The sequence below is a fragment of the Ranitomeya variabilis genome, chromosome 5 (assembly GCF_051348905.1).
Source record: "Ranitomeya variabilis isolate aRanVar5 chromosome 5, aRanVar5.hap1, whole genome shotgun sequence".
In the NCBI taxonomy this organism is placed as follows: Eukaryota; Metazoa; Chordata; class Amphibia; order Anura; family Dendrobatidae; genus Ranitomeya; species Ranitomeya variabilis.
In genome coordinates, this window is record NC_135236.1 from 597,142,705 (window position 1) to 597,159,864 (window position 17,160).

The 17,160-nt window shown below is 41.4% G+C and overlaps 1 protein-coding gene across 2 annotated transcripts in view; it reads right to left on the reverse strand.

Moving 5' to 3' along the window:
- Nucleotides 1-11,421: 11,421 nt before the first annotated feature.
- LOC143776550 (A disintegrin and metalloproteinase with thrombospondin motifs 2-like) overlaps nucleotides 11,422-17,160 on the reverse strand; it is a 793,125-nt gene continuing 787,386 nt past the window's right edge. Inside the window, exon 22 of one of the 2 annotated variants that reach the window (XM_077266022.1) lies at nucleotides 11,422-12,206. In XM_077266022.1, the coding sequence (XP_077122137.1) occupies nucleotides 11,767-12,206 (440 nt within the window). In that variant the 3' untranslated portion in view covers nucleotides 11,422-11,766. The remainder of the gene's footprint in view (nucleotides 12,207-17,160) is intronic. The other variant, XM_077266023.1, reaches the window with a different exon arrangement.

Here is a 17,160-nt window from a genome sequence, read left to right on the forward strand (position 1 = left end):
GTTATAACGCAGCCCTACTCCACCTTTATCATTGTTCTCCCCTCCACCCCCATCATTGTCCTCATCACCATCTCCATCATTGTCTTCTCACCCACCACCCCTATCATTGCCCTTTCCACCACCTCCATCATTGCTTTCTCCCCCACTACTCCCATCATTGCCCATTCTACCACCTCCATCATTGCCAACTCCCCCACCACTACCATCAGTCCTTTTCACTACTACCATCGTTGTCCTTTCCACCACAACCATCAATGTCTTCTTCCCTACCACCCCATCATTTCCCTTTCCACCACTTCTATCATTGCTTTCTCCCCCACCACTCCCATCATTGCCCTCTTCATCTCCTCCATCATTAAGTTCTCCCCCACCACCCCATCATTGCACATTCCAACACCTCCATCATTGCCTCCCATCACCACCATCATTGTCCTTTCCACAACAACCATCATTGCCTTCTCCCAAACCACCCCATCATTGGACATTCCACCACCTACATCATTGCCTCCTCCCCACCACCCCCATCATCCATTCCACCACCAAAATTGTCTTCTCCCCTACCACTGCTCTCTCCATCACCCACATCATTGCCCTCTCCAATACACACACACAGCTCCACTCTCACACACACACATAAACACACACAGCACCGCACCACATCACATACACGCACGCGGGGACACAGCGCCACTCACTTTTCCGCACGTTCCCCGCAGCTGCAGCACATCCCGGCAGCATCTACGTCACCGGCAACTTTCTCTCTGAAACAGCCACGCGCTGAATCATGACATCATCCAGCTGCGCTGCTGTGTCAGATAGGAAGCGCCGGGCAGGAAGCAGGATGGCATCGGATCCCTGCAGCTCCACTCCACTGCTAAGCTGCAGGGATCACTCCCTGCCCGCCGACTCAAATTAATTTTCACTCCTCTCCATGCCCATGGGGGCATGGGGAGGTGTGAATATTCATTTCTCTTTAACAGTGGGGACAGGCTCCTGTCTCCAGCTGCTACTCCGCTGGCACTGGGGGGGGTCCCCCTGACTCACGGGCCCCAAAGCAGCTGGGTGTGCTGCTATTAGTGACACGCCACTGGATGGAGGCCCCTGGAACAGCGAGAGCCCTAGGCAGCTGCCAGCCCTGTATGCTAGCAGGTGTAAGTGCCTGGGCCCACCGGAGAATCCTACAGTTCCCCGGTCGGCAAAGTCTGACCCTGAATGGGATGCTGGTGTAAGGACTTTTGGACTCGGGGAGTTTGGTGACCCTTATAAGGGCCACATTCCCCCATCAGTTGATCCCAAGGAAACACGTGGGCGTTTGCTATATCCACAGTGCCAAGGACTACCCCCGTTGCCAGAGTGTATATATTGTATTTTGCGGTTTACAAGATGCACTGGATTATAAGACGCACCCCACATTTTGAGGAGAAAAATAGAAAAAAAAACTTTTTTTAATAAAATGGTGCTTCTTACAATCCAGGCATCTTATTTCTTACTAGGGATGGTGGCTGCAGTGAAGCGGGGTCACAGAGTCACTGTTGCTGTTCGGTGGTGCAGGCCGCAGCAGAGCAGGGTGTTCGGTGGTGAGGGGGCTACGCTGACATTTTGGGAAAGCCCAGAGCCCCCACATTGTTTACTATGTGGTGAACTCTGGGAAAATGGCTGCTGTGGTGGCGCATGCGCAGATGGAGATCTTGGCACTGAGATCTCATCTTCCAAGATCTTGGTGCCGAGATCTCCATCTGCGCCTGCACCATTTTCCTAGAGACATCGCGTAGAGGCAGACGTGGATGGAGATCTCAGCTTTCCTCCATCTGCAACTGCTCCGAGTGAGAAGCAGGAAGCCGTACCCCAGAAAAAGAATGGCGGCCACCATATGTCACCACTGCAGGGCTACTGCTTGTCGCCGTACCACCACCGCAGGACCACCGCTCGCCACCGTACCACCACTGCACACCGCAGGACCACCGCACCACCACTGCAACACCCCCAGTTCTGGGCTCACAGCATCGGTAAAATCAATGTTCATTTTATAAGATGCAGCCCTTTTTTCCCCCTAATTTTGGGGATCATAAAAGTGCGTCATATAATCCGAAAAATAAGGTAAAAACAAACTGTGGCACTGAGTCCCATGAGGTCGGGTTTGTGAGAGACTTGCTACACCCTGTGATAATCGGGCGGGACTTCAACCTGTTTTGGGACTTGTGGGGAAAGGCGTGGTTGCTAAGTGTCTCAAACAGAAGCCGACCAAACCTCGATCAATCCTAGTGCTTATCCCCACGATGGAGAGCAAGTTCCTAGCCAAGTGGAAAGGCCCATGTGAGGTGGTGGAAAAACTGAGCGAGGTGAATTACAAGGTACACCAGCCAGGCCGAAGGAAACTGCACCAAATATACCATGTGAACTTGCTCAAGCTATGGCAAGATCAGGAGTCACTGGAAACCCCTTGCCTGGGAGTCAGTCGCAAAGCCACAGTAGACAATGTCACTGTTGCAGAGACTAACGCCGGGCCAGAGACATCAGTGTTGGGAACTGTTGCAGCAGAACCTTGACCTGTTTTCGGAGTTGCCAGGGCATACGCAAGTGGTCGAGCATGACATGTTGACAGAGGATGAGCCTCAGACCATATAGAATTCACGAAGCATGTCAGGAACCAATGAAGTAAAGAGGATGTTAGTCCTTGGGGTGATTGAGGAGTTGAAAAGTGGATGGTCGAGTCCCATCATCCTCGTGCCAGAGCCTGACAGTGAGTGGCAATTTTGCTATGATTACCGCAAGCTGAATGAGGTCTCCAAATGTGATGCATATCCAATGCCCCATGTGGATGAACTCATTGAGAGACTGGGAATCGCAAGGTACATTACAACCCTCAACCTGAAGAAGTGCCACTGGCAGATCCCCATGTCCCAGAGAGCTAAGGAGAAGAATGCCTTCTCGTTGCCTGATGTGTGCTTCCAATACACCAGAATGCTCTTCGGACTGCAGGGGACCCCAGCAGCCTTCCAGAGGGCGATGGATCTGGTCCTGGCTCTCCATAAGAAGAATACCGCAGCCTACCTAGATTACATTGTGGTCTTCAACCCTGACTGAGGTAGTCATCTACAAATAGCACAGACAGTCATGGATGCATTGAGGAATGTGGGGTTTACCATAAACCACAAAAATGTGCCATAGGGAAGGATGAGACCAAATACCTAGGCTATGTCATTGGGAGGGGCAAAATTAAGCCCCATATGAACAAGATTGAGGCAATCCAGAAATGGCCACAACCGCTTTCCAAGAAGCAAGTGAGAGCATTTCTTGGAATTGTGGGTTACTACTGATGATTTATCCCAAGGTTCGCCATGATTGCAGCGCCATTGATGGACCTCCTTCAAAGCACAAGATCATTGTTGATTAAATGGTCTGCTTAGACTGAGATGTCTTTCCAGGAGCTGAAGCAGGCTCTGTGTAAACATCTGGTTCTGGTCACACCAGACTTCAGCAAGGAGTTTGTGGTCCCGACAGATGCATCAGAAGTCAGCTTTGGAGCTGTGCTGTCTCAGGAAGTGAATGTGTAGGAGTATCCCATCTTAGAGAGCCAGAAGCTCTCTTCATGTGAGAAAAACTATGCTATTGTTGAAATGGAGTGCTTAGCCATAAAATGGGCTGTAGATACCCTGAGATATTACCCGCTAGACCGTAGGTTTAAGCTGGAATCTGACCATGCCCCTCTGAGGTGGTTGAGGAAAATGAAAGGTAAAGATGCTCGGGTAACTAGATGGTTCTTAGGCCTCCAAGATTTCACTTTTGACGTCTAGGATAGGCAAGGAAAGTTGCATGGGAACGCAGATGCCCTGTCCAGACTCCCCTGCTTAGCAAGTGAAGGTGCCGAAACCCCCGGTTTTGGGCAAAGGGCGTGAATATGTGATGAAGTCACTGGTAATGTAATAGAGGGGAGATATGCATCACTCGTTTAATTTCGTCAGTGATATGAAACCAGAGTATTTTTCTCCAGCACGCTATCTGTTGTGAGGGTTAAATTAAAGTTGCATAATGGGCTAGTTTCATGTGGACCTTCATAGAGTGGGAGGGAGGAGGTTCACTTTATCTCCACATGCAGACCTGCCAGGACCTGTGTGATGTCATGATCATGTGGTCAGTCATATGATGGAAAGGGTCACATGGTCTGGGCTCTAGAAGCAGTCTGGGATCAGCAAGACTGAAAGAGATTTTCCAGTGGTTTGGTGTCCTGAAGAGAGTCTGAACCTGTATTGTTCCAGAGCGGGGTCCCTCCCCCACATATGTATGGACTGTTTTGGTAATAAAAGGTTATGACAAATAAGAAATCATCCAGATAATAGGAATATTAAGGGTAAGTGTTACTGAGAACATAACTACTCTGCATTTGTCATCAACATATAAAGACCTTATTTTTATTTGTATTCTTATTTTTCATTCTTAATTTTTACTCTTACTGTGATGGTGTGATATGTTATGTGGGTATCATTTTGTGTATATTTATATTTTACTGATTTTCATAGTGTTCTCTTGTTGCCCTGTATCATTCCGTGTATTCCCCATATTGTATTAGACAGAACAAAATCGTGGAACAATATAAGGTCACCACCATATTAATTATTTACCCAAATAGGGATTATATTGTATATGTATTTATATATTGGGACCAGAAATATAGGATCATACTGGACCAACTGCCAGACAATAAATCAAAACCACCGAAGAACAAAAAAGGCAGAAAGCAGTCCAATTATTATAAATATACAAAATTATTTTATTAGCTAAAAAACCAGGAACAAACATGACAGGGGGAAATCATCCCCATACAATCATCAGCATGTATCCATGTGGACAGGGTGAAGGTGACTATAGTACATAAAGAAAATCATCATTTACTAGCCGGCAAAGATCATATGCATACCAAATTAATATGTCAAACTACTAGTGCAGATATGCTGTGGACCCTAATCCTCTATCAATGGAAAAAGAGCCTGACACATAAAAAATCTAAAGTATACATACCAGGCAGTGTGGAAATATATCAAGCCAGGTTAGCACCTCACCCTCGTCCACCCCGACGCACGTTTCGGTACCCCTTGATAAAGGCATCCGCCGAAACGTGCGTCGGGGTGGACGAGGGTGAGGTGCTAACCTGGCTTGATATATTTCCACACTGCCTGGTATGTATACTTTAGATTTTTTATGTGTCAGGCTCTTTTTCCATTGATAGAGGATTAGGGTCCACAGCATATCTGCACTAGTAGTTTGACATATTAATTTGGTATGCATATGATCTTTGCCGGCTAGTAAATGATGATTTACTTTATGTACTATAGTCACCTTCACCCTGTCCACATGGATACATGCTGATGATTGTATGGGGATGATTTCCCCCTGTCATGTTTGTTCCTGGTTTTTTAGCTAATAAAATAATTTTGTATATTTATAATAATTGGACTGCTTTCTGCCTTTTTTGTTCTTCGGTGGTTTTGATTCCCCATATTGTCTAGAGTCTCAATTACCTTCCAACAGGCTGATAATTGAATTAGGTCACTTACTGTCTGCAGCCTGACTGTATCTATGCCTCTTGATGACCCCCTGTAGTGCTTTAATACCTGAGGCACCTTTGTCAGGTCTGGGAGGCCTGAAAACCACCCAGCCTGTCTGACTACCCCTGAACATAAGGAGGGGGCTGGGGAGGACAGGAGCTGGGAAGTCAATCCTGTGTGGTGAGGATGGTGTGAACACAGCACGTCAGAGAGAAAGGGAAGGATATGGATTTTTATCCTCTGTCAGCTGGATTATTGGACTCTCCTTGGATATTTTATCCTGTTACTGAACTGCATTCATGTTCTGGACTATTGTATACTCAGTGTGGTGGATTGTTTATGGACCTTTTAGTTTTGTCTATGATAAAGGTCTTGGGATTGTTCACACTTCGCTCTGTTGATTGTGTGGTATCGGATAAGGACCCCGTGACACTTACTTTATTGTTATTTTTAATTCTTAATTTTTATTTTTTATCTCAATCAAGAAAAACATCAATATTTAATAAAGTAATGTCTAGTACAAGAATATTGCTTCATTAAATATAGTGATACTATGGTTCCTTTATAAGGGAAAAATGTTTCAATTCTCAGTAAATACAACAATTCTTTCATTCATTCATTGATATGTTCATTTGTTTTGGTTCTTAGCAATACATTCTTATGTATTATTGGTCTAATAAATATATTCAATTAATAAAGTTTGAGTAATAAAGATGGAAATTCTTGTTGCACAAAAAACACTGACATCTATGGATGGGTTGAAGAGGTAATTACACCTGTCATAAAAATGTTCTATCACATGAAGAATATGGTTAATAATGCATTAATTATTATTGTTTTATTATTCCAAACATTAATTCCATATTAATATTATGATACTACTTATATGGATATTACTGACTGCTATGGTATGCTGTGATATTATAGGTCAAGAAAATTTCCAGATTTGGTATAAATTAGGGAATGAAGTCTTCAAGCAAAATACTGGAATTATGTTAATAAAGACTTTTCATATTTTATGTTAAAGAGATTCTCAAAAGTTGCAAGAAGAAAGCCGCTATCCAGAGGTCCCAGAAGGTACCAATGCTATATGATTTCTGAGTAATAAAGAACTGTGTCAATTACAATAAATTCCACCACTAACATCCACGACTGCAGAGGACAATGATCTAAACTGAGAACCATGGCTTCAGAGGGCGATGATCCTATGATGCTAAGGCTAGTTTCACATATCAGGTTTCTGCCGTGAGGCACATTCCGGTGAATTTTGAAAAAAAACCGGATCCGGCAAAATTTGCAGCCGGTTCCGTTTTTTTCTCATAGACTTGTATTAGCGCCAGATGACCTCACGTTTTATCTGTTTTTTGCAGGATCCGTCGAAAACCCGTTTTCCAGTGGCCGGAGAAAATGTACCCTGCATCACACTTATCTGTGTGACTGGCGTCCTACACAAGCCATATCAATGTGCAATTTTTTATACTAGGCAGCCAACCCCTCCATAATCTGGTAGGTGTTGGGGTAGCTGTTTTTATCAGTAGTTTGTGCCTGTGCTGCCCCTTGCCTTTATTAGTGGAGGCCTGCTGCATCCTGCTAGATGTGCATTTGTCATCAGACAGGGTTTTGGGAAGGCCATATCTTATGGTATGTGTTTTTTTTTTATTTTTCTCTGCTAGCTCAATTTAACTTTTGCTTTACTGACCAAAGACGTCACACCTGTTCCAAGACCAGTGCGGATGACATGGAGGATTCCAGCAATATCCAAGGTGATCCAATATACATCCAGGTGTGTCCAGATGATACTGCACAGATATTAAAGCTACATTTCATCTATGGAATTTGTTTTCTTATCAACATTTGAATTTATGGACTTTGATTGACATGACACACGGTCTCTACGTCTCTACAATATCTACATGCTAACATCTATTTCAAAGAAATTATCATCTAAAGACTGTTTTAAAAGAACAAGACAGAAGACATCAAAATGAAGACCAGATGACATCAGATGATGATGATCAGACCTATGTTGCTTCGATTTAGATTTAGGGAAGTATAATTATACATTTTATATAAATATTAGTCACGGCTTACCGTAACACGAATTCACATCATTATGTTATTGAGTATGTATAACAATAATCTGATATTGATATTAGTACTATCATTAAATTATTTTGCCAAAGAAGAAGAAAAGAAAGAAGATTTAATTATCCTAATGATGAATGTATCTACATTGAGGGCTCCAATTAATGTCTGTCATCCTGTAAAGGAGGAATTGTTAAATATTAATTAATGGTTATTGATTTATTCTTATTCTCAATTCTGTACTGAGCACATTGCCTTGTGGAAGGTTTAGCTGACATTACAGGTGTTATTTCTGTATATTTAGCTCAAGGCAGATGTTAACACCATATAGAGAGAGCAGGTGCTATATGGGACATATGTAACCACATGACCGACACACCAGATGGACACCAGGTTGTACAACCCTCGATAGCTGATGTTGATGTCCATGCTATTGACAAAGACAGAACATTCAGGATTCCAGTAAAGATGGGTAACAAACTTTGATATGGACAAATGGTCAATCTCTTTGTAAATGTTTCACCAATTTTATGTTTTGCTGCAATTATGTTTTTTGTTGGACAATCCAATAAACGATTAAATTTTTTATAAGAAACATTGTGACTTTTTTTTTTAGAGTATTGCATCTGGTAAAGAGTGCTGAATAAATAAATATACAAAATGAGTGTATTTAACAGGTATAAGTGTGATTACAGGGATACCAGATTTATATTGGGTTTTTATGTTTGGCAGCTGTCACACACTAAGACGCTTTTTATTGTAAAAAATCGTTTTTGTATCCCCGTATTTAGACAGCTATATTTTTCCCATCTTTTGGCCCACAGAGTCATGTGAGGACTTGTTTTTTTGTGGGACGAGTTGACATTTTTATTGGCACCATTTTCGGGCACATGACATTTTTTGATCGCTTTCTATTCTGATTTTTGGGAGGCAGAATAAACAAAAAACAGCAATTCTGGAAGTTTTTTTTAATTCTATTTTTAGTGTGGTAAAATTGATAAGGCAGTTTTATTCTTTGGGTCACGATTACAGCGATACCTCATTTATATTTTTTTATGTTTTGGCGCTTTTACACAATAAAAACTATTTTATAAAAAAAATGTTTGCATTGCTTTATTCTGAGAGCTGTAACTTTTTCATTTTCTGCTGATTGAGCTGTATGGTGGCTTGTTTATTGTGGCACAAGATTACTTTTTCATTGGTACCATTTTTATTTAGATTCATCTTTTTGATCTCGTTTTATTACACTTTTTGTTTGGCGATATATAAAGCATAGTTTTTGCCTGCCTTTTTAATTTATTTTTTCTACGGTGTACACTGAAGGGATTAACTAGTGGGACAGTTTTATATGTCAGGTTGTTCCGGATGCGGCGATACCAAATATGTGTACTTTTTTAAATTTAATTATTTTTACATAAATGTATTTATTGGAATACGGTAATAATTTTTCTTTTTTTTTGCTCTTTATTTGGGGATTTATTTTTAACCCTCCGTCAGGGGCAACTGATCTGACAGGCGCAGCTCACTTCGTTTCATTTCTCTATTTTCAGTGGTTTGTCTGGGAAACACCATCCTCCCAGTACCTTCCTAACTTTAAAGGCTGTGTGAAACCTGAGAAGCCTCTTGTGCTGCAGAGCTGCAGGAGATCAGATATCAGTGTTTTGGCTTCTCCGGCTCATTGCCCCTGAATGCGTCACACCTTTGACGGTTAGAATTTGCTGTTTTTATTCATCCCAATTGTTTTTTTAGCTTGTTTTATGAATAGCTAGTGCTAAATTTGTGGATTTGTCATAGAAGGTTTTGTTAGAAATAAGAGTGTGCTTCTCAGGCACATTGCGCCCTAACACATTCTCTCTCTTGTTTCAGCTTTTCTTCTGAAATGGCGAGGAGAATATTTGACTTGTCAAATGCCCTTCATGTTGAGCAAGTGCAAAATATACTGCTTGCTGATGAGACAGACCCCTTACAGCTAGAAGATTTAGGGGAAGAAAGTGACATTGATTCAGAAGATGATGTGGTAGAATGTCCAGATTTGTCTGATACAGATCAAGATGGAGAGAGTGAGGAGGATGCTCAAGACATAGAAACATATTACTTTTCTGGTTATTAAACATTTTTTTTTCCAACTGATTATGTGTATTCTCATTTATTACATTCCTATTAAGGTAACTGATCACTTTTAGAGCATTGAAATTTTTAAAAAAGGAAAATATAGCCAATTTTCTAGCCTGTGCCAGACAGGCGCAATGCCCCTAAACTCGTTATGATACATATTGCCCCTGACGGAGGGTTAATATTTTTACACTTTGTAATAACTTTTTTTTTACTCTTTTACATTGTCCCAGGATGGGTCAAAACTGTATAGGGGCAGATCGCTGATCTGATACTCTGCATTGCTTCAGGGAGGAGAAGGCACGTCAGCTCCTAGTCTTAGCAGGCACTGCCAAGCCACCTTCCCTGAAGGACCCCGCGGCCATCTTGCTGCCGGGGGTCACATTGTGCTGATGGGAGCAGGTAGGGAACCCACTCCCTGTGCGATGCTCCTCGATGTCACTGTCACTTTTGACAGCGGCATCAGAGGGGTTAAACACCCTCCATCGGTGCTGGCACCCAAAACTGATCACTGCAGTGCTCAGTGTAAACCTGTGTGATTGCGGTGGTGCCGTACATATGCTTCTCCCGCAGAGCAGTATATGTATGGCGCATGTTGAGAAGGGGTTAAAGTGTGTCCTCCTCCACAATGACAATGGTGCAGTCCGAATTGGCTATTCAGAGACATAAAGAAAGTGATTTAGCTGTTGCAATATCACAAATATAATTGGATCATCTGTGTCGACCTTTACATGGTATGCTTACTTTATGGTCAGCAACGTGGCGATACCAAGTATCTTTGTTTTCTGTGTATGTGAGAAAGCAAAGCTAGTGATAATGATTGAGTGGTGAATAGTTGGCCTCCAAGATCTGACCTCAAACCTGGTGATCCAAACATTGTACATGAGCGTCTTGTTGACAAAAAGAACATTATATTCCCACATCTGCACATGAAACTGAATCTTATGAAGCAATTCATTAAAGCTTTGAAAACTGAAGGTGACTGTTTCGAGTACATCATTTTCACATTTCCTATCCTGTCATTTGAAAAAAAAAAAATGAACATTTCATTGGGACAATGTCAGATATAATAATGATTATTCAAAGACCTTGTCAAGTACGTCCCTGGAAATACACAAATAATTACATCTATATTGTCCAGAAACTCTTGGAGAGCTACAAAATGAATGGTTGAAACATGACTATCAAGGTGCATTTTCTGCATAGCCATCTTACTAACTTTACTGAAAACCCCGATACAGTCAGTGATGAGCAATGTCAACGATTCCATCAAGATTTGAAGCTCATAGAGAGACGGTATCTGGGTAAATGGAATGTACATATGATGCCTGACTATTGTTGGAACACCAGACGAGATTTCCACAGATTTAAACACTCCAGGAAAAGCTATAAGAGTAAATTTTTACCTAACTTTACTGCTTGCACACAATTTGACTTACACTAACTATATATCCTTTGTATGAGCAAAATATCTTTAAATAAACATTACATTCAGGTTATTTATATCCTGTAGCTTAATAAGTTATGATAGGGAAAAACTGGGGTCACTTTTACATTCAGAAGTCAAAAACTAGTGTCAGATCTAACGCAAAGAAAATTGCTAGAAAATAATATATTAGTGATCACTGTGAAAAGTAAAACACATTCAGTCTGACAAAATGAGAACAGCACAAAAAATTCATTGCAAAATGTTCTAATTGTATATTTTTACAAACAGTAATAGATATGATTTACACTTTTACATGAGCATGTGACAATAGTATTATTGTAGTAAATGTAGACAAACTGATAAAAAAACAAGCACCAAAAGCATCTGTAAACAATGTTGTTACCCTTTACGATCACTGTAGATTTGTTACTAATATAATTGAGGAAATGTCAGTCTATATCCTGAAAATGTTACCTGGAATTTGTAATATTTGCTACAACTGCATGACATGGTAATGTCAGAAATGCCTTGGACAGTCTGTGAGTCTTGTGTATTGCCAATTCTTCCATTTTCGTAGAAAATGCTCTTGAGTTGACATTAATGCAACTTCTTCTTAGCCTCTTGTAATTTCTCTGCAATTAGTTGTTGAATCCTCTGGTTTTTTGTCTTTTCAAACATGGACCTTCTGCGCGGCAGGGGATTAGGAGGGGGAACTTCATTGTCAAGTCTGTTGGTCTTGAAGAGCACATCTACTCTATTGGTATCTTGCAGATTGTCACTTGCGTTTCTACTAGACATCTGTGTGCTGTAAATTGTGCTGTAAATTGGGGTATGAGAAATGGTTGATGGAATACTTGGAAGAGTTGGACTTGCTGGTGGAATATTTTTAATGTAATTATTTTTTACATAATTGTCACTTGAATTTTGAGATGAATTGCAGGCCTTACAGCATAATCTGCTATATCCCCGCATTGAGCAATAACGAGCCAGCACTTCCAAACGACAGAAAACTGATTTATCCCCAAGACAGTTTTCATCTAAAAGAGAGAAAAAATATATTATAAATATTACAAATTCAAAGGTTAAAAATATAAAAATCTTACTAATGCACGTATCTAACAAGTATACAAACAATTTAAATGTTTGTCCAGAGTGGAGCAGGTACAATGCTCTGAAGATAGAGAGGACCTACATTTAAGGAAAGTGCATCCTCAAAAAATGATGTATTGCTTAGTATAAAAACATGGTTTTACCATTTTTAAGACATTTTACTAATGCTAAAGCATATCTTTTAATCCTACATGTCACTATAATTCTATTAACAATTATATCACTTAATCTAAAATCTTATAGCCTTTCCTCTGGCCACTTTTCCTCCTAACTACTGTAGAATAGAGATGAGCAAATTGATGAGTAGCACGGGAGCCTGGCGAATCATCTCCTACAACCAGCATCCTTGCCTTCTCTTTGATTAGGCGACTGAGCGCAATACCATGCAAGCTTCACGTCGCAATTATTACATCAATGCACCTACAAATCAGAAGAGATGCCAAGGATACCGGCAGGTCAGCGGCAGCTCATTGGGCTCCCATTTGGCAGGCACAGAATACTTATGTGGCTTCTGGAACAGGCTCCTGTGAATAGATTTGCTCATCTTTTCTGAAAAGTGATCAGTTTAGTGTCAGTCTATCATATTATCATCACAGGGGATTAAAATGAACGGTATGGAATGGTTGTCACCACTCACCTTCTCTCCCTCACTGCACAGTGACATTTGCCCAGGTTACAGTGTATTGATACAACAGGTTGGATACAGAGATGCCTTATAGTTGGTTAAGCAAGCAGAATCAGAGACTCTGTCCCTATATGTGCATACTGTTAGTGCAGCAACCGACTCAGGAAAATAGGTAACACACTAAAAACTGCAACTGACCCTGCCGGTTCCTGTACAGACTAGAGATCCTGACCATGCAGTCCCTAGTGGTTCCTGCGTGAGCAGAGATAGCCCTAACCACAGACTAAACAATAGCAACTCGGACCTATGCTGCCTGAAAATCCATTGAGCGCTTCATGTTCCTACTAAAGAACCAGAGGGCAAAACAGAGTGCAAATTAACTACAGTAGGGAAAGTGTGCTGAAATAGAAAAAAAACAAACCAGAAAATAAACTATTAAATACATACTGTTAGAAAATAAGCCAAACAGATGTGATGAGCGAACTCGAACACAGACTTTTTCCAGGAAGTCCATTTTTCGGTTCGGGCCGAAAAAAGTTTGTTAAAATGCTGCAGCACAGCCAATCAACAAGCTTTTAGGCTGTGGGCAATTCTAGAACAATCAAAGCCATGCCAACACGTCACGTGGCCTGTATAAATGCCAGATCATAAGTGCCACTGACATTGTGCTCTGACTAGCGTAGGGACAATGTAAAATAAATAAATAATTTAAAAAACAATGTGAGGTCCTTGCTATTTTTAATAACCGGCCAAGAGAAAGCAGACAGCTGTGAGTTGGTCTTATGCTGGGAAAGAGCCAATATTCATGGACCTCCCTGGCCTATTAATATCTGCCTTTGCTGGTTATTTACCGGAGGTGAAACCATTGGAGGTTAGAGTTGCCAGTCTTCGTGTTGAGGAGAAAAGACGTAGACAAGATCTTGGACTCTGTCCATACTGTGGTCTCTCTGGACATTTTCTCAAGAATTGCCCAAATTGTCCTCAGGCTAGCAAAGCATTGGGAGACCGTCTGTGTTTGAATGATGGCCGAGGAGGTCACCCAGACTCCCAGTTACCTTTTTCTTCCTCTGATAAAGTACTGATAAATTATCCTGACCAAGGAACAAAATGATCCTGTTTGCTGAATCGGTCTACTACAACCCAGATAGCAGTTTTCCCACCAGACAGAGGCAATTCTGTGATGAAATCCATGGACAAATGAGTCCATGGTTTTTCTGGAATTGGCAATGGAGCCGGCTATGATTGACTTAAGCACTTGCGCAGACTTCACAAGCAGATACAAAATCTTTAATATCATTAAGCATGGACAGCCACCAAAAAAGGTCTAGCAATAGCTTTCCATGTAGCAGTAACACTAAGATGACCACTGACGATGGAATCATGACATTCTTGTAACACCCGCAATCTTAGGTACACGGGCACAAATAATTTGGACCCTGGAGTAGCGGACAGAGCTAATGACTTGGCTTTACGCATCTCCTCTTCCAATTACGAGGTTACCAGAGTAGCCTGAGGAATAATGGAGGATGGAGGTTCTGGAGGAGAAACTGAATCTAGACTACGAGATATGTCAGCTTTCAAGCTTTCACATTCTTAGACCCCCAACCTGAGCGTAATAGGAAATTAAACCTAGAGAAAAACAAGGACCATCTGGCCTGTCTTGGAGTTAACCTTTTAGCTGATTTAATGTAAGCTAAATTATTGTGTTCAGTGACCACAGTAACTGGATGAACTGCCCCTTCTAAAAAATGCCTCCATTCCTCAAATGCCAATTTGACTGTAAGTCAAGATTCCGAACATGATAATTTCTTTCCGCAAACTAAATAAAAAAAATGGACCCAGGTTAGTCAGAGTTTTGGGTCCCTGCAAAAAAACTACCACTACTCCGACCTCTGAAGCATCCACCTCCACAATGAACGGAAGATCAGATTGGATCAGAATAAGCAGACATGAAACACTCAATTTTTTTTAATCCCTGATAGATTGAGATTCACCCCTTATATGTAAGGTGAGTAAGAGGTTTAGCAATCTGAGAAAAACCCTTGATAAATATAATAGTTGACGAATCCCAGAAAATGCTGCAAAGCCCTAAGATCATGAGGTTGAATCCAACCAATTATGGCCTGCACCTTCCCATCTTAAACCATTCTGCTGACAAGATAAACCCTAAGAAAGAAATTTCCTAAACAGAAAAAACACATTTCTCTAATTGGCAAACAAAGACCTTTGTAACACAACACGGACATGTTCCTGGTGAGTGTCCAAACCTTGAGAGAAAATTAGAATATCATTCAGGTAGATCACAACATATCTTCCAATACAATAAGAGAAAATATCATTCATAAAATTTTGAAACAGCAGGTGAATTGGATAACCTAAATGGCATGACAAGGTTTTCAAATAGACCCTCAGCCATTAAAAAGGTTGTTTTCCAATCATTACCTTTCCGGATGCATATCAAATTGTAAGCCTTTCTAAGATCAAGTTTAGAAAACACCCCAAAAAACTGATGATATAGGTCGGGGATGAGTGAAAGTGGGTAAGTATTTTTAACCGTGATTTTGTTTAGTTCTCGGAAATTGAAGCAAGAATAGAGACAGCCATCTTACTTTTTTTTACAAAGAAAAGTCTGGCAGCAACAGGGGAGGAGGAAGAACGGATATGACCCTTTCATAAACTTTCGTTAACATATTCTTTCATGGCTGTTCGTTCAAACCAAGACAAATTATGAAGGCGAGCTTTAGGCAATTTGGTGTTAAGAATAAGGTCAATAGCACAATCATTAGCATGATGGTGAGGTAGTATCGACGCCTCTTTTTCGAGTCCTTCAGATGCCCTAGCAGACCCTTCAAACTAGCGGAGCATATTTGTACAGTTTTTAGATATTTGTTGCAACATTTGGGGCTCCATTTCCCAATCTCCTTCTGACACCAATCAATAACAGGATTCTGAATCTGCAACCATGGAAACCTCAGTAACAACCCAGCACGTAAACTATCCAAAACAAGACAGAAGATGGTTTCAGAGTGGAATTCTCCAACTTGGAGTGTGAAATCCACTATTACCCTCCTGACCAAATTACAGGCTAAAAGAGTTTTGTCAAGGGTGAAGATTTGAATTGGTCTTTCTAAACTAACTGTACCTATCCCTAACTTTAGATCCAATCCAGAATCAATGAATAAAGGTAGCATCAGATCCACAGTTTGGTTGCTCCCCCCCCCCCCCAGAAGAGGAGGTACTGTCACAGTTTCATCCCTAGTGTGTCTGGGATGCAGTTATTAATACCAAAAAACTGACCATCACTTCCAAACAGAAATAAGGTGTGAACAGGTGCTTAATAAGAGTAGTACCTTTCCATATAAATGTAGACTTCAGTGTAATAGAGGATTCACATTAAGCAGGTTCCAGCAACAAGAATCTCCTTATCGTGGCTTTTCTATTTTTCATAGTTTCTAGTGCAGTTAAGCAATTAAAATATCATTTATTTCGTGTTTGAACCCTATAGCACTACAGAGTGCTACTTTATTTGTTGGGATGCAGTCATTGACAGCTCAGCCTTCCAATCTGATACAGGGGTATGCTGAAGCTGTCAGTATGTTGTTTGGGAGCTCGGCCGTCCAATCTGAGACTGGGAGATGCTGGCTGTCTCCAGGTGTTCATTGTCACAGGTGATTGCCAGGCTACTTAACTGGGATGTTACTCCCATACTTCTGCCAGATGTACATTCAGCTACTGTGTGGTTTGTCACTCTGTGCCTTGCCTTCTATTTGCAGATTATTCATTGCCTGACCTTGGACCTCTGTCATGAATCCCAATGGCTAGGGATAGCAAGGGACAAGCAAAGTAAAACAAAATATCGGACGAGCTCTAGGGTGATGGAACCTGGGCTGACCGCTGCCCTACGCCTGACAAACGCAACTAGAGATAGCCAGGGAGCGTGCCTACGTTGGTTCTAGACGCCACGCACCAGCCTAAGAGCTAACTAGTACTGCAGAGAAAATAAAGACCTCACTTGCCTCCAGAGGAATGAACCCCAAAAGGTATAGTTGCCCCCCACATGTATTGACGGTGAAATGAGAGGAAGGCACACACATAGAGATGATATATATAGGTTCAGCAAATTGAGGCCCGCTGTAAACTAGAAAGCAGAACGATACAAAAGGGGTCTGAGCGGTCAGCAAAAAACCCTAATCAAAAAAACCATCCTGAGATTACAAGAACCCATGTGCCAACTCATGGCACATGGGGAGAACCTC